At 41.8% G+C, this 21,901-nt stretch overlaps 1 protein-coding gene and 1 long non-coding RNA gene across 4 annotated transcripts in view; both read right to left on the bottom strand.

Moving 5' to 3' along the window:
- Nucleotides 1–6,141, bottom strand: part of LOC311434615 — a 40,310-nt gene extending 34,169 nt beyond the window's left edge. For 2 of the 3 annotated variants that reach the window (XR_014691601.1, XR_014691602.1), the window contains exon 1: nucleotides 3,395–3,636. This is a non-coding gene — a long non-coding RNA (uncharacterized lncRNA). Of the gene's footprint in view, nucleotides 1–3,394; nucleotides 3,637–3,949; nucleotides 4,079–4,391; nucleotides 4,568–5,390; nucleotides 5,665–5,928 lie in introns of those variants that run through there. The other variant, XR_014691600.1, reaches the window with a different exon arrangement.
- Nucleotides 6,142–6,979: 838 nt separating this feature from the next.
- On the bottom strand, nucleotides 6,980–20,413 carry TMEM247 (transmembrane protein 247; the record flags this gene model as incomplete). The annotated part of the gene is made up of 4 exons (XM_084515000.1): nucleotides 6,980–7,433; nucleotides 9,037–9,351; nucleotides 9,867–10,101; nucleotides 20,076–20,413. The coding sequence occupies 4 exons, from the start codon at nucleotides 20,411–20,413 to the stop codon at nucleotides 7,224–7,226; spliced, it is 1,098 nt and encodes a 365-aa protein (XP_084371126.1). The 3' UTR covers nucleotides 6,980–7,223.
- Between the last annotated feature and the right edge of the window lie 1,488 nt (nucleotides 20,414–21,901).

Here is a 21,901-nt window from a genome sequence, read left to right as displayed (position 1 = left end):
GTGTGCGTGTAAGAAAAGAAAGTCACCTGGGGTGAAGGTGGCAGAAAGTGTTTAGCATTATTTTGAAATTTCCTAGAGTTTCCTCTAAAAAGAGCACTAACACTATAAAAACGCCGTAAAAGCAAGGGTCAATCACAAAGCAGAGGTTTGCAAGGAAGACAACTACTGTGAGAAACCTGTGTGAGCACGGTGCAGCAGCTGATAATCTCCAAGAGAGGGCAGTCTTAGACTGGCGATGGTTCGCAGACAAGGATTTATTGTTACACCTGTTTCCTGCCCCCGTTTTGCTGTATGTATATCTAAGAAGCTCGGTGTTTAAATAGCACTGTCCGTCAAAAAAAAAATTGTCTAGCCCAACGCTTACCAGTTAACCTCCTGCAAACTTCAAAGGGGAGGGGAATATTTCCTTTCTACTGCACATGGATCTCAGTCCAAGAAAAAAAAAAAGTATATATTTAAGCTCATGCTCATCTTCAAATATGTGATTAACAATACATCAGTCGGCTGCTGCACTCTCTCACTTCAGAGTTCAGCAGCAGTTAGATCAAGGTGAGAGGTAATCACACAGATCGGGGGCTGAAAAGCAATCGATAAAGCATTTTCCTGCAAAGACAAAGGTTCTTCCATGCCTTTTTTTTTTTCCTTCGTAAAGACACTATCATACAGCTAAACTATGTCAGCCCTGCTCTCTGTTTTACTACTTAAGTAATTGGAGAGATAAAACTATACCAAATCAGAGTCTTCCTAACCTTTCTTCAGATCCGTAATAAAGACAGACTGGAAAAGTCAGCCCCAAAATACAGTCCGGTAGCTTCTTTCTTGCCAGCAAGCAGACTGCCTTCTAGAAAGAGGCCAAAACTTTCCACCAGCTCTGACTATTTCCAGCTTTCCCATGCTTTAGAGTCATCATTTGGATACTTGTACTTCCAGCTTATGCACCAGCTAATCAAATCATAGAATACCCCAAGTTGGAAGGGACCCACAAAGATCATAGAATCACTGAGTCCGACTCCTACGTCTGCAAAAATCAGATTGATGATGGTGGTTCCCAAGCCCTGGAGAAGTCCCATATTTATGGGTGTTGAGGGTAACCACTGTAAGGTAAGCTTGTTGGAAGTAACCCAATTTCTTTAAGGTACTTATCTCTTATTTACACCAATGCTGAGGGCAGAGCCACCAACTGAAGTGCAAGAAACAGCATCCAGAGCTGTGGGGAGCAGGGGCAGCAGTCAAACAGCAGCGCTCTGAGAAGGGGCACAGGCTGTCCTTCAGGAGCACTGGACAAACACTTAAGAAACTAGGGATGGAGGAATGGCTGTGAGCACGGTATTACTTAACATTATCTAAGTAACAGGATCCTGATTCATACACAAGTGCCCTGCTGGGTCCTTTAGTCCAACTAGGCACGCCAACACTTAGCCCCTGTGAGACTTACCTGCTGTTGCCTTCTAGGTGGCAAAGCTCACAGGTGTGTTCACCCCACGCAGTAAAACTGGAGTCCAGTGAATACCACTCCTGCAACCACAATCACCCTCAGCATCATACAGATGCACCTCTTCTTTTTTTTTTCTCCTCTCTCTGTCCCAAGCATCCACATGAAACTATTTTTGTTTATGTTGGTGAGCAATTTCATTAAAAGGGGAACCTAAGATGGTGAAAGAGGCCACTTCCCCTCCCTTCCCCCACAATAAGGCTAGTCCACGTGGATATCAGGAGTTTCAGAGACTTCTGTGACATGAAATTAAGACAAAGATCAAGAAAAAACATCAGCAAGACTTTTGGGGTAGAACAAAAAAAAATGCAGGAGGAAAGATGCCCTAAATAAAAAGTTCTTAACTATGATTTCAAGGCTGCAAAAGAAAGTAAACAATTACTTATTTTCTTGCCGGAGTACTCAAAAAAGAAAGCTCCACCCCAAAAGAAAACAAGAAAATACCCCACCAGGTTCTGCTGCCCACAGAAGAACACCATGGGAAACAGCGAACCACTTTGATCAAATTTGCTACCCAGTGTGAATATCTGGCAAGTTTTGTGGCTGTAATGGGACTTCTTAAAGCCATATTATCCCGTTGGACTCTACAGTGGTACTTGAAATACTTCTTGAAAGCCAGAACAGCTAACCCAGCCACCACTGAGGTTAACAGCATGACTTCCACTGGTTTCAGTGAAAGTTGGACCAGGCTATAGTAGTAGTAATGTCCTTGGAAGAAAGCACTAATGAAGTCTCTTTAATTTCTCTTCACAACAACAAGGTGACTACAAATCCCAGGAGACTGTATCATTTAAGCCAAAGGATCATTTCAGTAACACCCACCCAAAGCTATGCGTTTCTAGTAGATTAAGAGGGGATGAGTCCATGGAGTGCTAAGCAACTACAGTTCCCAAGCTCCAAACAAGAAGAACAGAGTCCCCAAAGCATGGAGTTCATTAACCTAACCAGAGTATTACAAACATTGATTTTTAAGGCAATGCCAAGAACACTATTGCTTATACTGACACTGCATCTCTAGAGAGGTAAAGTGCCTCGCTTTTAAACATGCAACACACATCAAAGACAGCCCTAATGCAACCAAAGCACAGACGAAAGGGTAATTCAAATACATTTCTGTAGTTTACGTCAAATGGATGTTTTAAAACACAACAAATGATGTTCAAGTCCTGAGGTTTCAGTTGGGAGGCTGCCCTAAGGAGCCAGAGCCCACACCTGGCTCTGACTGGTGGCAACCCAGGTGCAAGCACTTCCCCTCAGGTGTGAGGCCTGAGTAGGTAAGGGCAAGCCACCTGCATACACAGACAAACCCTTCTAACACCCTAGTTTTCTACTTAGGGGAATCATTCCCATAACTGTAATACAACAAGAAGCCCATCTCATTCCATACAACCTACAAAGCAGTTTATAAAGCTGAAGGCAGCAGGCAGGACCTCAGACATTTTTCTCAAGCACGGTTAGCGTTAAACGAGTATCAGAAGACCTGAAAATTTATTCTCCACACAGACCCAAAGTACATACAATATACCTGAAAGCTGGCTGCTCATCACTGCTAGCAAGTGGCCTTTAGACCAGTCCCAAAAGACTTGGAGCAAGAGCACCCATTCCAGGACAACAGCAACCTGTTGCACCACAAGCAGAACAGCACCTGGCTCTTCACCACAGACAATTTGCTATCTGAAATCAGGTGTGCAGGAGCCCTCCCCCCCACACACACACACACCTGGCCTTACTGCACCGTCTTCCTGCTCCCTGCCCCTGCCAGCCTGGCTGGCAGGGAGCACCTGAGCACACAGGTGCTGCCCAAGCATTGCTGTAGCTCAGTGATCTTTCCATTTTTCTGCTATCCCTCCTCATAACAGCAATTTGGAAATAATTTTCCCCAAATTATTACAGGTTTCTTACCTTGGCAACACCTATTCTGGGACTGCATAGCTGGAAAGAGGCGAAATTAACTTCATGGTCCTAAGAGCATGAAAACCACCTCCAGCATCCCCTCCCCTCATACAGAGGGAATCGTGCCACTCATCCGTGCGTCTTCACAAAGCTCTCCGAGGTTTTTGTATCCTACGCTCCCGGGGATGCCTGGTATATCCCCTTGGGCTGTCACTCCCCTTGCTCTCGAGCAGCCTGCCCCTAAGAGCAGCCTGTCCCTACCTTGCCTTGCTCCAAGGGGCCGGGCGAGGCTCCCAGTGCCCTGGCGGTGCTGCTGGGCTTGTCCCGTGCCTGTCCCGTGCCTGTCCCGGGGCATCCAGCACCCGCTGCCCCGCACGGAGCTGCTGAGACGGAGGCGGGCGCAGAGCGGGGCTTTGCGACTTCCCTGCCTGCTACAGCGACGTGAGCAAGTGCAGGGCTCTTGCAGTCTCTCAGCTGAATTTCGCTGGTAATGCTCACTGTAATGTGGTTTTAACGTCGTGCAGCTGAGACAATGAAAGCGAGCAGTGTTACCGACGTGCTTACCCTCTTTCCGCTGGGGTTCAGTTTGACCTGCTGAACTTTGCAGGGATGGCACTGAAAACAGCGGGTGGTCTCCAGGCACAATCTTCCTTCCTCCTGCAGGTCTCGTCTTTCTCTCTCCTTAGCTTTCCACTGCAATGAAAAAAAAAAAAAAAAAAAAAAAAAAAAGGTTTGGATCAGGTTGGTTAAACCTGTGTACAGGTAGGAGCTCATCGTAGGCTCAAAATGCAGCTGAGGTCAGAAGTCACAAATTAACTGAAAAGAGCCTGTGCAATTCTTATTTATTTATTTATTTTCAGTAAAACTGACCTCGTGGGCTTCAAAAAAAAATTCAGCTTTGATTTTTAGAAAAAAAAATAAAAAAATGGCTAGAGGGTCCCCAAAGGAACTTTGGAACTTTAGAGGGTCCCCAGGTGATTTAATATCTGAAACACCTTTCGCTTACCTAGCAGGTTGATGCCTTCCTTTCTCTTCCAGGTTTGGCCTTTGATTTGGTGCAGCAAAACACTTTAGAGGAAAACATGGCAGTTGACTGCTATGAAATGTAGTAGGCAAATTAGCAAATGTTCTGTTTTGTCAAGTTCAGTAATGCCCAGCTCAGGTACTTGTAAATCACAATAGCTGTAAAATAAAATTAAATTAAACTAAAAAAAAAAAATCACCACGCTATCTCTAATCATTAATTTGGGGCTCTTCAGAGGAGTATCAGAAACTCTAGCTTTATGCTACAACTCACAGGGCTTTTATTCTTGCTGTGGTTCTCTTGAAATCAAGCCAGCTGTAAAATACTGCCTACCTTAGGCTTAAAATAGCTGAAACCACCAAGTTTCCTGTGGTTTTACATAAAACCATATACTTTGTGATTAGTGCCTACTGTTGTAAAACAAGAGTATGGGGCATAGCGGGCACCCCAAAGGCTGTAGTCGTCACCCCAGCAAAAGGCAGGTGTTGATTAGAGCTCAGAAGGACCCGAGGCAGACACAGAGTAAATTGGATTTGGTTCTGTTCTCAGCTGCATGGCTAGTTTCTGTGACTTTGTCAGTGGATTCACAGCATTTCAAGTTTTATTGAGCTGAAACTCCCAGAAGCTGAGCAGCTAAGCAGAAATTGCCACTGGGGAAAAAAAAAAAAAAAAAAAAAAAAAAAAAACCTAGCTCTCATCCATGTGAAAATAAGTTTAGAAGTACAGAACGGGTACCCTCAATGACCATGTATCACCAAAAAGGCTAATCCATTTTTTCCCTTGATTTTATGATTTTAGGATATGCGCATGTTTGGCATATGCATGCATGGCAGGGCAGCTGTCACAAAACTATTCAGTGGTACCTCCTATGTGCAGTAAATAAAATGCAAAAGACTATTCCTTCTGCCTCTCACCAAACTAGTTAGCATCAAAGTTAGCATCTCCAAAATTTAGCATTCGATACATATTAAAAATACTTACTTCTACGGAGACTCTGTATTCTGGAACTTCCAGTGGACTCACATTTGTGACTAATTCCAGTTGTCTTTTGATTTAACCATGCTAATTGCTGGTTGATATTCTCTCCTGTCAGTTATAACCCAACAGTCTCCAACAATGAAGAGAGGTATTCCAAGTCTCTTGTCCTATGTCAAACTGCATTTATATACAGGTTAACTACAGGAAGCATTTCCAGATTCAGCTGAAAACAAAGGACAGGCTTCTCTCACCTGTCTGGGTGACGTTCTTAAGATTTCTGGAAGAAAAACACAGATTTGAAAGCAGCTTATTTCCAGGTCTCCCCATCAGGTCATTTGCAAAATAAAGCCTAATCACTGCCTTCCACAGAAATCCTAAAGCAGATGAGGGGCCCTGGGATGTTAGAGAGAGCTAATGACCCCTTCTGCTGGAAGTAGAGGAGGTGGTGCTTGATAAAGCTCTTATTGGCTTATTTTTTATTATTCTGGTTATCTAAATCTATATATACACATCATACCCATAGCAAGCAACCTCACTTTACCTGGTCATGTTTCCTTTTCAGAAGATCATGCCACAGTTCATTTCAATCTTCTGCAGATTTTTCCATGTCTATAAAGCGGACCCTCCTTGTAACCTTCACTGCTTCAGAAACACAGAAGCTGTGGAAATGCAAGACCCTGTGCTCTACGCTCATTCTGCCCTGTCAGGAAGCCACCGAGTCAATAAACCTGGATCTGAAATACTCTCTTCTTTACTGCCTTGGTTCAGACAGCCTTGTACACAGCATTCGTTTTGTGAACGCATTGCCACTGCCGTGCCCGATGAATACCATGTTGACTGAGGTCAGACTTATCACGGATACAGTCCTGAGTAAGGACTACACTCCTTTCATCATTGTAAACCCTGACCTGAATGTGGTTTTGGATATCCAGCCTGATTATCAAATACTTTTGAGGTTGCACTCCCATTAAGAACGCAATGCAAAGGGAAGGGAGATTGAAACAAGAATTATTTAAATGAAATAGTCATACGTGTATGAGGATATATGGGCGAACTTTGTTCTGCCTGTAACACCACTGGAAGGTTCACGAGATTGCAGCTACTCTAGCCTGACATACTACTGTATGGCAGACAACTCTTCACTTTTTCTCAGTTGGGAGTATCTTCTACTGCATGATTAAAATAACATTAAAAAAGGTCTCGTCTCACTAGACAAAATGCCTTTTTAATGGGACTATATTAGGTATCTTTCCTTACCAGTGTGGGAACTTCAGAAATGACGACACCTCGGTAACAAAGAACATGTTTGCCAGTGCTTGGTGGTTCATTGCTGACTGAAGCTGTGTGTAACTACAGATGATGCCACAGCGCAGAGGGGAATGTTTCTATCCCAGAGGCAGGGAGCCTCAATCCAAAGTGAGGTGTCTGCCCAGCAAATGGCAGTGAACACATAACAATATTAATTTCCCCTGAGCACTTTCCTCTGTGCTAAAGAATCTAGCTCTGAAACCTCTCCATGAAAAATTATTATTGGTAAGACCAAGTTGCTGTATTAATCCAAGTGAGAAAAAATAAAATACATTTGAAAAAGATTTCTCATTGTGTATCAGTTTATTTGTATAGATGACTGCCCCTGAATGATGCTAAACATGTTGGTGAGACAGCATGAAGTCAAATGATGTCATTCAGTCCCAATTTTCTTCAGAAAATCAGTTTTGTATTATTACATTCTGTGCATACAATCTTAGCTGAAATCCTGCAGGTATGATTGGTGTGGTGAGTAAAGGATGATAAAAAGCAGCAAAATCAGGGGCAGAAAAGTGAACACTGCCTTTTTTAAAAGCATTTTTTCTTATTTTTGTAGTCCTGGAAAATCTTTTTGAGAATGAAAAAGAACACAATAGCAAAACAGAACAGGTAATGGTTTTGGAAAAAGTAGAAGGCCAGATCCTTTACTGTATAAATAACATGAATAAAGATGAAGCAGTACAGGAACAAGGCATACTGGTTTGGGGGCCGGAGTAGATCTTGCAGTCCTTGGCTAAACTGTGGAAAAAGGAGAAGATACACATTACGCTACATGACTATTTCACTCACACCTAGTCCATGTGCTTCCTTAAGCAGACCTGGCCCACTGGCACACTTAGTTCATAAAAAGTGACTGTGAGATTAGGCATGTGAACTGAGACCAAATCAGCTATTCTGTTAAATAATAGACGTCACATTCCCACCCATAACCTTAACACCAGCTAGGTTTTCTCTAAAGATTAGTGATCTTGTATTTACTGCAAGAAAGAATCTGCAAATATGTGGAGTAGTTCATGTGAGGTAAGTGCACACCCATGGTAAAACTTTTGTGTATCCATCTCTGCATCTGTGGCACAAACTGTACCCTGTGCTTTTTTACTTTACATGTACTTTCAGGTCTTAATAAAATAATAAAATAAATATAAAATAAAAATAATAAAAAATAAAAAAAATAAAAAATAAAAATAAATAAAAAATAAAAATAAAAATAATAAAATAAAATAATAAAATAATTCATTAGTTAACTTGTTTAGCCCAGATGCATGTCATTTAGCTAAATACATGGCCTGACCCTCATATGTATTTCTCTTAATTGTCACTGCAGTTTCTTCAGCTATGCTTAAGTGAGATCCTATCTAGGAATATGGATTACTATATCAAAAAATATATACATATGTATATGGAAAATTTTAGGGCTTTTATGGATTTCAGCAGAGTGCCATTCTTGTGCATGACCTGAGCTGTTTCTATGTACAACAACATAAGTGCTACAAATACACTCAAGAGAAGACAAACATGCAAGTACCTCTAAAACATTGATGATTTAAGTTAGATGCTGTTTATTCTGTAAATCAGTCCAATGACAAATTGCTCCAAATCCAAGTCAGATTAACAGACAGCAAATGTGATCAGGAAAAGCCCAGACAAAGATTTGTAGCTGTCCCAAATTGTAGCTATTGACAAATAGTGTTCTCTTTTGGTCTGGACTGCCACTAGCAACAGACTAATTTGAATATATGAAAACTTCATCTATTTCTGTAAAAAGAGGCTTGCAAAACTGATTGTCTGTAAAATTTGTATCATATGATTCTTTCACCCACTCATTTATTTATGCATTTGCATGTGCATATGATTTTGCATATAAATACATCCTTACATGATATATATGTAATACGAGTATATAAATATAAAAATAAATTCTTTGCATATGCATATTATGTATGCATGTCTTAATAACTGTAACCCAGGAAATTGATCCCACTGTAGAAGCAGGAAACCAATCAATGTAGAGTTCAGATCGAGTCCTCTATCATTTGAGGAAAAAAATAAGAAAAAAAAAGGCGTTCTTGGATCCTTACCTCATAAACTTAATTTGAGAATTACCTGCTCTTTGCTGTATTTTATAGCAGTGAACTTTACTACAGTTCACATTCTAGGGAGTAGAACAACTCCACGCTCCCTTAGTACATGTACAAGCTTTAAGGAACATCTACTCAATCTAACTTTAAAAGTCACAGTACTACACAACACACAAAAGAATAAAACCTTACAAATTGCTTAGCAAAGAATGTGAATGTTTCAATCTCTATTGCATTCAACCCTTTCTCCTTTTCCTACTTACTGATCTTTTCACTGCCTGTTGATGAATCTGCTCCATTCTCTCCTCATGAAGCCTTTGCTTTTCATTGTCCTCATGTTCATACTTCAGTTTAGCCAGCACAAAATCCCACCTCATCTTCTCAAGCTCAATATCAGCAGCTGTGACCTGCCTGCAGCAGAGCTCTTCCAGGTCCTCTTCATTGGTGGATGCTTCTGACTGCAAAGCACTGGTTCTTCCCTTCACATCCACATGTGCCGTATGGCACTTAGCATCCATGCTCTCACTTGTATTGTCTGAGATGAAAGATAATGTTGGCATGTCTATGACGTCTCCCTGCTAGAAATTGGAGAGAGGGATGATAAATTCTTACTCAAGCTGATAAATGCAAATGGAATAGGTCCATCTAAGTTTACTTGACCATTTATTCAAGTGATTATTCACACATTTGCACGGTGACTCACCAATTCTCGTATATCCATCATCTCCTTTTGAAAAGTTTGTTCTTAGAGTTGGAAAAGAAATCTCACAAAAAGAAATCTTGAATGTCGTCTACCAAAAAATGAAATATCTATCATATAAAAATTGTCTGATCCAAAAATTTAAAGAAAATTAAAAATATATATATTTTGTGTGACCTGAATGAAATGCTACAGCTCTTTTGATCAAATGCAAGGATCTCATATTTCATGAATTTAATATAATCTGTGAAAATGTGAGCTACTAATGTTCTTTAACTCTGAGAAGTAACTAAAATGTCTTGTCCTTCACTTTTCCTTTACAGACTCAGTTTCCTGGCTGATCTGCATCTTCCATGATGCATTACACCTAGAAGAACTGTATTTTCCACTTACCATCTTTTCTTGCTTCTGCTTCCTGTTATCATTATTCTGGGCTTCCCGTAATTTAAGATGAATATCTTTCTGATTTTCCTCTAGTGCATCCATAGTTGTTTGTAATGAATAGTCTGATCCCTCTAGATTGCTGAGTTCTTGCAAATTGCCTTGTATTTCCTTTGTCTTTAGCAGAGACCCTGGCTGAACATGGGAGACCCCCCGTGACATGAAAGCATCTCTCTCCAGGGATGTTCTGGAACAGAATGGGGGTATGTATGTGGTGACAATGAAGCAGGTGACTGGTGTGTAACAAAAGGAGTGGCTCTAAGATAAATGTAGGCACATACACTTACGGCATGCTGGGACATATACTGAAATGGCAAGGGGTTTAAGTCTCATTGAAATCCCATCATTTTCCTTGCCTAAATATGAAACAAATAAACAACAAAAAAAAATACAACACATACACACACACACAAACACACTGTATGTAGATCTGCAGGTAGATCTTCTGAAGATCTTGTTTGTAGGCTTATTAAGATGAGAACTTGTCAGTAAATCCCTTTATAGTAACCAGTGGAGCTGGCTAGAGGCTCTCAGGAAGTGAGCCTGAATATATCACACTTCTTTAAAATGTGACATAATCAATAGCTCTCTGCAGCTCAAAGAAGGATGGCTTTTCCTTCATGGAAATAAAACTTGACTGAATATCTACCCTAGACTGGGGAGTTTCTTACTGCCTCCTGCATGGGTGGATCACAGCTTGTAGGGTAGTCATTAGCTAGAAGTCAATACCATCCTTTTAACCGGCCGGAGCTAGGTAAACGATTCAGCATGTGAACCCCTGATTCAGCCTCATTTGTCCAGGCTCATGGTATGTGCTACATTTTATAGAAGCGATACAATATATAGATTTCATATCTGATAAAAGATTTAGTCAAGGCAATTAATTTGTTTGTTATTGAGTTTGAGGAAGAGGAGCAAAAGAGAAAGTAAAGTGAGCTAAGTACCATGGGAAGGTGATGTCAAAAGAGAGGGGCAGGTACTAGGCTAACATAAGGCAACAACCACCTCTTCACAGGATTTCCATACAGAAAACTTGAAACCAGCTATCCCAGTTCAAAGGCCAGGATGCTGTGGCTGCTGGAGGTCCTGCCCTTGGCTGACTTCATAACTGCCCTGTTACCTGTTGGCAAGGTGACGTTCTGTCACATTCCTTGTTCTAATGCCAAGGCAGCATCCAGGTCTTCCAGAGGACTGAGCTTAACTCCTTCTCTGTTACAGACCATCCTATTTGGCTACCATTTTCTCCACTATAAATACATTTCTCTGTCACAGTGAAGCTTTCTGCCAGGATCTGTGGATTCCCAGGACGTCCCTGTGCCAAATCCAACTATCTCCTTCTGGAAAGCAGGTTTATTGGATCAGGAGAAACACCACGCTAACATAGATAAACCATTTTGGTGCTCCCGGATAGTTTATCTTCAAGGTGCTGCATGCAATCTGGTGGATGTATTCACGCAGGGATCTCTACACTGTCCTCTATTCCCTACTGTAGATGCGCCAGCATTTCAGTTTCCAGTCTATAAATCCTTGACTGGGACTGATCACAAGTTCACAGTGACCCTGTGGTACAGTAGAGGATGTCCTTGTAGTACAGTAATGTTAAGAACCTTGGAGAAAACTTTCTTATTTGCTGTTATTCATGAGAAGGAGGACAAATTTCTTCTACTGCTAATAGCATGTATAAAGCATCTTTCAGAAAAGTATCTGTCAACTGCAGATTATATCCTGTAAATAAACACAGCATCCTCAGTTGTTCTGTATCATATACACCAGTGCAGAGTCAGTATATCTGCTTGGTAGGTGATGTGTGGAGAGCTGCATGACAGATCTGGTTAAGATAAGAAACAGTAATGGAGTTGCTCAGACCACTTCCCGTTGCATCATTTATCAAGTGTTTGGTGAGTTTACAGATGTGTTTTCAAATCCCAAGGCACAGTGAATGCAGAATGACACACAGGGGGCTGGGATCCATCATTAGTTTTGCCTGAAAATATTAGACAACTTTTAATTGCTTTTGCTGTTGCCATTCTTTGCGCTGCAGCTACCGACAGAGACTCCAAAATCCTACTTTCTTTCATTTCCTGTCACAGAGTTGCAAGGACACAGTAGGGCATATATTTAGAAAGAGGGGGATGCCCATGCCTGAGCCAGATGTCTCTCTTCAGGATGTATTTCAGTATCTGAAGGTAACTTCTCAAGAAAGCCTCGTGCATCTCATATGGGCATCCACTGCGTTGGAGACCAAATTTAGAGCAGGATGGGATACGAGCAACAAGGCATCGTGAGCAAGTGCAAAGAACCCAAAATGAAAATATTTGATCTAAGCTGACTAGAACAAAGTTCTGTAACAGACACTGAGAGAAATGAATGAAATTATGGCCATGCTGAGCCTTATAGAGATAACTTCAGGGCGGGAGCTGTGTACAGTTCTGTTCAGAGGCAAATGCTGCTGGGCTGCTTCTTTTGAAGGTGCACCAGGTGTTCATCCATGCTCAGTCAACCTCATTGGCTAGAGAGAGCAGTGGAGGTGAAGTAATGGCTCTTTTTTTTTTTTTTTTTTTTTTTTTTTTTTTTTTTTTGAGAGAGGATTCTTGCTCTAGGAAATTGTCTCTGTGCTGAACAGAGACACCACTGACTGACCAGTTGTGTGGTTGCACGTCCTGCCCCTCACTCTCAACATATCCAGGTAAGATGGCAGAATCAGCTTGTGCTGGCACAAAAGCTTACTCACCCAGCCTCATCGGCCTACAAGCTGTGGGATTTGGATATCCCTGGGTTGCTGTAAGGAACGAACAAGTTCAAAAATTAACATGGCAAACGAGATCAATGCACCCAACAGGCCAGAAACAACAGGAAAGGAAGGAAACTGAGAACACCTCTACAGATTTCTAGTGCGGATGCTGATTTTAAACATTATTTCTGGGTAGCAGAAGTTGCTGTCTACACACTTTCCCACTTGCTAACTTCATCTGTTTTCTTGTAAGCATATAAAGGGCAATACGAACACCAGTGTACCCCTAGGTAATGCTTTTGTGTCTTGGTGCTCCCATAACTCCCAGGATTTATCAGGGACATAAAAGCAGCTACTGGATCTCCCCTGGCATGCCTCTACAGCTTTTAGCAGCCACACAAGTCACAGAATGATAGTGCCATGCTTCACCTCAGTGCTACTTCTCAGTACTGTCCGTTTGCAGACTGTCTGCTATGTTAACACAAAAAAATACAAGCTCCATGCAACATGACAGCGTGAGGCCCTTGGAGGGGACATTAGTGACACAGAATGCTGCTACTGATAGGACAGTCATAGGGTTCAAGTGCATGTAACTGAGGTTTGGGGCTGACTTTTTTGCTTCTGGTTTCTTGCTGGTGTCACGTTTTCTCCATGGGAGTGTGACTGCTGCCTGGGAATCCCATGTTGCCCTTGCTTCCTTTCTTGCTGTGGTTTGTGACTAATTTTTATTATGAGAAAGATTACTCATTTTTTTCCTTTACTGGTCAGCCTTTAGATCCAATAACTTAAATTGAGAGAGAAAAGATGTGCATGGAATTTGATCTAAGCTAAAATATATTTATGAAGAGAATGGAAGAGAGAGGCAGCATGAGCAGAAATCTCAAAAGAAAAAGGAAGAACAGTGGAAACATGGAAAGAGGATGGAAGATATGCATCAGCTGCCATTACCCAAAGGGGCAACACAGAATATGCCAAGCAGCAAAGCAGCAACATCTCCTGAATGCAACTGGGAAATACAAAAAAAGAACTTCAGCTGACTCCGCGGGCAAAGCAGAGATTTGGCCACAGCATGTGGGGACACAATGGGGCACTTAGAAGAACCAGAGGCCAGGCTTTCCCCAGAAGAAGCCAGGTTTTCTGGTTTTGAACCTGAGCCGGTTGGGGAAGCAGAACAGCAACTAACCACACCAGCCAAAAACATTGTAGCTTCCCAAAGCAGCATGAACAGGATTTGCTGCAGGATTTTTTTTTTTTTTTCAACAGTTGGCTCTGCCAAACTTTGTCAACACATCTACAGCTCTAGTCACAAAAGAAATGGAGTTCAGAAAAGCAACAGCTTGTAGATAAACACAGGAGAGGCAACAGGTATATGAATAACAAGCTAGCTCTGACTATAATGATATGTGAAACACAACTTGGTGATGAAAATGGAAGTGTGAGTACTCTTTTTGACAGAAAATTTAGATATATTTTTTATGAATACAGAGCAATGTAAAAGATTATTCTGAGGATGAATAATCCAGGCAGGTGTGCATGAAAGTATCACTGATAGCTTAGACTTTAGTCCAAAGACTGAGAGACTTTAAAATATCTTTTTCTGAAGAGATTTTGCCAGAAAAATCACTCCAGATCCTGAAGGCCATACTTTGATGGCTTGCATATTTTGCAGCTCTGTAAGAAGCACATGAACATGGCATGTAAATGCAAATGGGACCTATCCAAACAAGTAGTTACTAACAGGGACTTGCATCAAGAAGAGCATTAGGACAATGCAGCTCTCACAATGAAGTTCAGACTTTGTTAGTAGCATGGTCTGACAACACTGGCAGTGTAAGGTACATTTTTCTTAAGGAAAAGAAAAACTAAGGAGATAAATACAAATCTAGTGATGGAATACAGACTGTGCTAACAGCTGCACTGGAAGAGTTTATAAAATAAATGGACCCCAGTTCTGTTCAATTTTCAACAGGAACAGTTGAAAGCACCTTCACTGTTATTGTAAAGTAAATGGATGCACCAGACCGGGAAGATTCAAAGTGAATGAATGAAATTGTAGCTTTTTTAATACAACGCTTCATCATTCTGCCAATGTGCATCCCAGGGGGATAGAGGTAGTAAATCCTGAGAAACACCATCTAAATTTCTAATAGCAAGAAAACATTTTTGATATTAGGTTACCTAGTAAGCAAAAAAATAAATAAATAAAAAGAGCAAGTTTTTAGACATTCTTTGATTATGATTACCTCTGTTTTTCTGGTAGTGTGTCTGGGCATTACAAAGCTCTCTGTGGTTCCAAGAGACAGAAACAGTGGGGTTAGGCGGAAATAAAAAGGGGACCTTAAAAGAACCTAGATAATAGGCATTGGGAAACAACAGACCATTTTATATGACTCTGATTTTACCCTTTATAGTAGCAGAAAAGGAATCCAGTCTTTTCTTGGCTTTATGCCTATATCTCTCTGGTATGAATCATACTGATTGGTTAGAGATTTTTTTCTCCTTTATATGTTTTTATATTTTGGTACTCAGACACTGCAAGTTCCCACATAATAGTTCATACATGGGAATAGTCAATACAGCAGCTAACACACAGACAATCATCCTCACACTGTGATCACACTGGAGGTCTTGTGCAGGCCCTACACAGTCAATCTCTGTATAGTGGCAACATCAGTAAGACCTCCAAGATGTTAAACATTTAAAAATTACAGACAAATGGTCAAGTTTCTCTTCTTCTGGTAGGACAACACTTAATGCAAGAAAAGACTTCGTGTCTCAGTAAACTTAAAATATATGTACCACTGGTCAAAATTATGATAATCTGTATAGCCAAGCATTTCAAAAGCTAAGCTGCTTCCTTTATGTATTTTTTATCAATCCTGATGAACCATTTTTCAATTATCCTAGCTAATTGTGCTTCATTGATCTCTTCAGTGAATTTTGATGACTGCACAGAATATGCATGTTTGAATTTCCTGAAGATAAGCACAGAACACATGGGCTCTACATAATGCATGACAAAGACAAGAATACTTAAGGTGTGCTGAGAGGAAGTGGTCTAATTTTTCTGCCATCCTTTTTCTTTTCCTACCGCTTGCCTAATGAGCTCAGAATCTACTCCTGTGTCAGCGCTGGGGTAATTCCTTTTCATGGGCTGATGAATCATGGTCTCCTTTCCTTGTGCACCAAGAAAATAGCTCTTCCTCCAGGGATCAGATTTCATCTAGAATAGATTAACAAACCTCATTTTCTTTCAAAGTCTGCTATTTTTAATCATCTGAGAATTTGGCCTTGAATATTGCACAGCAATCTGGTAAAATCTACAGGTAAAGTTGTGTCATTTTACCTGACAAAAAATTCTGTGACCCTCAAATCCAGATAACTTCTTAAATTGGCATTTTGTGAAATTTCAAAGATGCCCAAGAGTTGCAGTAGGGAGATGACGGTTGAGTTTTTGTATAGGATTTTGAGGAACCGTGAATGCATTTGGAATGTGAAAGGGCTTTTTTCAAACACCTGACAGGAACTTCTGCAGTTATTCCATGAAGTCTTAGAAATGAGCCTTGAAGAAACATAAAATTATTCATAAAACCTGAGCTACTTTTGTTTCACTGCAGTCAGCATGTCAAGCACTCAAGAGTTAGTGAAGTTTTTGCGTCCAAGTGAATTCTTCCAAGCTGTAAGCCCAAAGTTTTGGTTAGGTTCTGTGCCATTGATAGAGTCCAAGCTGAGGAGTGATCAGTACTGAAGGATGAACGCAATCTTTCTTCTGATGGCTTTGGGCCATGACTATAAGATATGGTTTCTCCCATTGCTTATGCCTGCATTAGTTTCACGATTGCCTTCAGTTCTGTTAGAACACAGTATCAATTTAGAGAACGACTATCAACTGGCAGAATGTGATTTCTTCCCTCATGGACGTTGGTTGGGTGGTGTCTCATGTCTGAGGTACTGCTGATTTCCCTCAAGTTCTTTATAGCAAGTTTGCTGCATTGATTGCAAGGATAGAAGCACTTCCAATAACTGGCAAATCTCAGGTTTTTGAATTTTCAAGATATCTATGTTCAAATGAGATGATTCACTGAAGTTAGATTGTTTGATCTCTGCTTAGAAAATGTAGGATATACACTAAGTAAGACACTGAGTAAGAGAGGAGATGGAATTTAGCTGTTTGGAAGCCCTCTCCACTGGTCTGAAAATAGACAGGTACCATGCATGCTGGTAACAATGAGACCTTTGAAACACCATAATGGAACTACTGCCATGATTTGGATAGCTGCTCTTGTTCTCCTCCTACCCTGGAGATGAGGTCATGGAATCATAGAATGATAGAACAGCTTGGGTTGGAAGGGACCTTAAAGATCATTTAACTCCACCCCTCCTGCCACTGGCAGAGATGCCACACACTAGGTCAGGTTGGCCAGGGCCCCATCCAGCCTGACCTTGAACATCTCCAGGGATGGGTCATCCACAGCTTCTCTGGGCAACCTGTGCCAGTGCCTTACCACCCTGACAGTGAAGAATTTCCTTCTAAGGTCTAGTCTAAATCTATCCTTTTTTTAGTTTAAGACCATTTCCCCCTTTTCCTATCATTATCGACCCAAGTAAAGAGTCCTTCTCCATCTTTTCTATAAGACCCCTTTAAGTACTGAAAGGTCACAATGAGGTATCCCCAGAGCCTTCTCTTCTCCAGGCTGAACATCCCCAGCTCTCTCAGCTTTGAGAGAGGTGTCTCTCTCAGGTCACAATGACCGCTGTACTTAGAAGTACCCCCAAAGTACTACTACTCACACTAAATGTCAGCTTACTTACTCAGCCTGTCCTATCTCATCCTATATGGTGATAACTGTCTTGGTATGGCATTAGGATTTGAAATATGCTTCTGAGTTATCAGAAATCCTCATCTGAAATATACAGTTACTGCTTCAGAGAGAAATATATCAGTTATCAAGTCATCGAGACAATATTTTTTCATCTGTTTTTAAAAATACACGTGTATCATTTCAAAAAACTTTTTGGAATGGTGCTTTCCTCTTTCTGACTAACCTCACTGAACATCAATAATATGTCTGTCTTGATGTAAATATGTAGATGAGTCCCTTCTCCCAGGACCTCACAATATAAACCAAGGTCAGGATGATTCAGTTAAAAGCCCAAGTTGTTCCAGGCACAGCTCTACTTCTGTAAACGGTGCACAGTAGTTATTTACATTAGCTAACTTTTTTTTTTTTTTTTTTTTTTTTTTTTCCTCAAAAAGGAAGTGGAATTACAGTAAAAGCGATGGAACACAACAGTGATTCTTAGTCTGCTGGGTCAAAGTTAATAATTCAGAGGACACATAGAGAGAGTTATTTGGGAGATGACTCTTGGTGTTTTAGAAAAGTAAGGCAAAAAAGAAGGCATGGAAATCCTTATAGGACAAAGAAACAAAAGAAGAAACAAGGGCTGAATAAAGAAAGGGAGCTAACAAGTAGCTTTAAACGGCAATTGCTCCTGAAAAAACAAAGCAGATTAATATCACCAGGGCTGAACTCCCTCATGGAGTAGCTCTGGGAACAAAGGACAATAGATGACTCAGAGAGGAGCAAAAGAGCAAAGAAATATTAACTGAACATAGACACTCTTGATGTCAAAGGCAGTCTCTGTCTTCAATCTGCATTTGTGTGTACTGCATGGGTGAGAAGCCAACACAGCTCCATCCCCAGGCACGCATCCCCTTGGCAGAGCGTAACGCTGCTAACGCCACGTCTCTCAGCTCCCTTCACATTCCCCCAGCAAGTTAGACAAGTCCTAGAGAACATTTCTCTTCTGGGGATTTACACTCTCTAAAACACTTACCAAGCAACATGGGAATACCCATCCAGCCTTCCCAGCTGGCTCAGGGTCTTCACACTGAGTCCTTAATGTAACTCCTGCTGAGGTTTTCTACCAGCACAATTCATCTTTATCATCCAGTCTCTAAGCCTCCTTTTCTCCCAAAGGCAAACACAGATTCTCTGTCAGCTAAAATCTGTAGGTAAACTGTCTATGCGCACCCCTTTTCCAAGAAGTGACTCCCAGAGCTTCCCTTTCAAAACTTCTCTGCGGGACCGCAGAGCTGCTCTTCTAATCTGAGCTGGGAGGTCTCTAGTGGTAAGCACTCAGCCCCTTCCTCAGCTTGGCTGCTGCAGCTCCAAGCAGTCACCTCTTCAAATGGCAACGTCAGGCAATACTGGAAAGGAGAGGGGAAGCACATTACAGCCCATACAGCAGAACTCAAGAGTGATGCTGACCGTCATATGCAGTCCAACCTCCTTTACCCCCCAATTTTAAAAATAACGTGAGAAAAACTGTCTTACAGAATAAAGAAGAAAAGTGCTGTATCATCCCAAAGTGACCTGCTGGGGTTGTCATTCTTCTTCCCAGACAAATTACTCAGGCAATATAATAACAGCAAAGAAAACGTGTCATTCTGACATCAGGCTTGGCAAACCATTCTGGAGGGAGTCCAGGAATGGCGAATGGGCTGGAACAGCCAGAGATGTACCAGCGTGAAGAGATTGGGCTATACAGACAAGGGCATAACAAACTTCAGGGAAGTGGCTGTCACTGACACGGTTTCAAATATTCATAATATGGGGAGATGGAGCACGGGCAACACTGAATTGTCTCATGTTCTGTGTCTCCAGTCAAACAGCAATGAGGCTGCCCTGGGGTGAATATGTAATTGGAGAGCAGCAGTCTGTTGGAGACTTCTCTCCATTACTGAGCTTTCCGCAAAAGCACTCTAGGTTCAAAAGGGAGCTGTGTGGCTGTAAATAGCATGCCTAATTATAGTCTATACTGCCTAGGTCGCCATATAATATATTATCAGTAAGCAGAACCAGGCAGCAGCAACATGGCTTCATTCACATAATTGAGGGATGATCATAAACTTACTCTTAGACACAATTTAGCAAGAGAATGAGACGGGGTTCCCTCCCCCTCTCCTCCCGCAGAAGGTGCATTATCTCATCTAAAGCATGAAAAGGAAATGGAAACCCATAAAAACCAGTCTTGGTGAGAGAGCAGAGAGCATCTGCTGCAGCACTGGGCCACGTGGCCTCCAACTCATCAGGTGAACAGGATATTTGGTGTTGGTAGACAAGCTGAGCATGAGTCAGCAATGTGTCTTCATGGGGATGAGGGCCAACAGCATAATGGGCTGCACCAGCAAAAGCACAGCCAGCAGGTGAAAGCAAGTGCTTATTCCATCTACTCAGCAGTTGTGAGAACACTTCTGGAGTACTGTACCCAGTCTGAGCTCCACAGTACACAAAAGACACTGACAAACTGAAGCAAGTCCAGCAGAAGAGTGCTAAGATGGCTAGGGGACTGGAATGCATGAATGAGAGATGTGGGTTTGCTCACCCTGGAGAATAGTCCATGCGGGGATCGACCTGCTTAACTACCTGATGGGTAGCTGTGAAAAAGACAGAGCCAGGTTCTTCTCAGAGTCACGTAGGGAAAGACTGAGATGCAGTGGGCACAGGCTGCAGCCAGGAAAATTCTGATCAGCTGCTAGCAAAGCTTCTTCACAGTGAAAATGGTCCTGGAGCTGGAGCGCAGAGAGATAAATGACCCTTGTGAACTCCAGCTCAGCTCGACTTGCAGGTGGCAACAGCAGTTTCAGTTCCTCATGTGGAGAAGCATTTAGCTGAGCTGAGCTCAAGCACCACTCCTCCACGCAAGGAGTTACCTGCACCCCACTGACTGCTAGCAGCTCGTTTCTGTGTGCCACTGGCTCCATGCTGCCCTACCTGCTGCTTCGCTTGCAGTGCTTGCTGTGGGAACTCTGGGCTGGGGGCTGCGCTTCTGGATCAGGATGCGGGAGCAGGTGGGCTGCTGGTGTGTGAACGAGAGGGGGAGAGAGGTGTGAGATCTGTGGGTGGTGCAGGTTCGCTCACTGAGCCGAGATGCCAGTCTGTAGGAGTGAAGAAATACTGTAGGAGGCTATAAAAGAAGACTGACTTTTCTTGTGTATATGCATTTTCTCTGGCGGAAGGAGTCAAATGCACCCAGCGACTCAGGGTCTCACAAGTCAGGTTTGAAAATCCCTTGTTTTTCAACCACCTACTGGGGAGAAATAGAATGAAGAAAGTACATTTATGTTATGGTGAAAATCGGAGAAGCTGAAGAATGTTTTATAAATATTAGAAAAATGTCTTTATCAATAGTACTGCAGCCATCAGTGATATGTGCTTCTTTTTATGTAAATGATGGTATTTCCAAGAAACCAGCTAACTGGTGTCCTGGTTTCAGCTAGGATAGAGTTAGTTTTCCTCCTAGTAGCTGGTATGATGCTGGGTTTGGGATTTAGGATGAGAATAATGCTGATAACACACTAATGTCTTAGTTGTGGCTGAACAGCGCTTGCACAGAGCCAAAGACTTTTCAACTGGGAGTGAGACTATTTTCCACAAGTAATGGCTCTTGATTTCACTGCCAGTTTGGCGATAAATGCCAGTTCTAATCAGAGCCATATGATGTGTTAGTATCATATTTGAGTTCTGGGAAGGTAGAGATGAGGTCACAGATCTCAACACATACCAGAACAAAGGGATACAATAGCTCTGCGTGTATGATCAGCAGGTTCTCTGCTTGCAGTTTTAATAGGAGATAGAAAATAGGAGGGAAGAGATTTTGAAGTAGAGTGCCAGCTGTTTTACGTTCACTACCTGAAGGAAGTTGAAATGGAAAAGCAGAGATGATCAGAATAAAATAGTTAACAAAGAGAAAGTGACCTGGGCCAGCCGTAAGAATGGATGATGGGTTCTCCCTTAGCTCAGTTAAGCGTGTTGCTATGAACAGCATCAGCGGCCTTTCAGCCTTTATCTGTATAGTCTGATATCTTCCAAAAGGAAGAAAAAGCTCACGGTGTGACTAGGTCATTGGATCTGCCTATAGGTAAGCTATTAGGATAATGCATGGAAAAACATGTATCAAATGAACATTTGCCAAAGCTGATTAGAGAGCTTTCTCTGCCAAATAATCTGGAGGACCTGGAACAGCTTTGATGCATGATGATCACAGAAGATGATTTATAACTGGCAAAGATGAGGTGGGATTCAGAAACAAACAAACAAACAAAAAAAAAAGATAACCAAATGTAAAAGATGTTCGAGAAGGAAATGGAGGAGATACGTCAGCCCACAGATCAGCAAGAAAGGGTGGCAGAAAGAAATTTGGGCAGAATATAGAAGGAAGGATCATACCTGACTCGGTTGTTAAATGCATT

This window comes from Aythya ferina (genome assembly GCF_964211825.1).
Source record: "Aythya ferina genome assembly, chromosome: 3".
NCBI lineage: Eukaryota > Metazoa > Chordata > Aves > Anseriformes > Anatidae > Aythya > Aythya ferina.
This window is presented reverse-complemented; position numbering and strand designations above follow the sequence as displayed.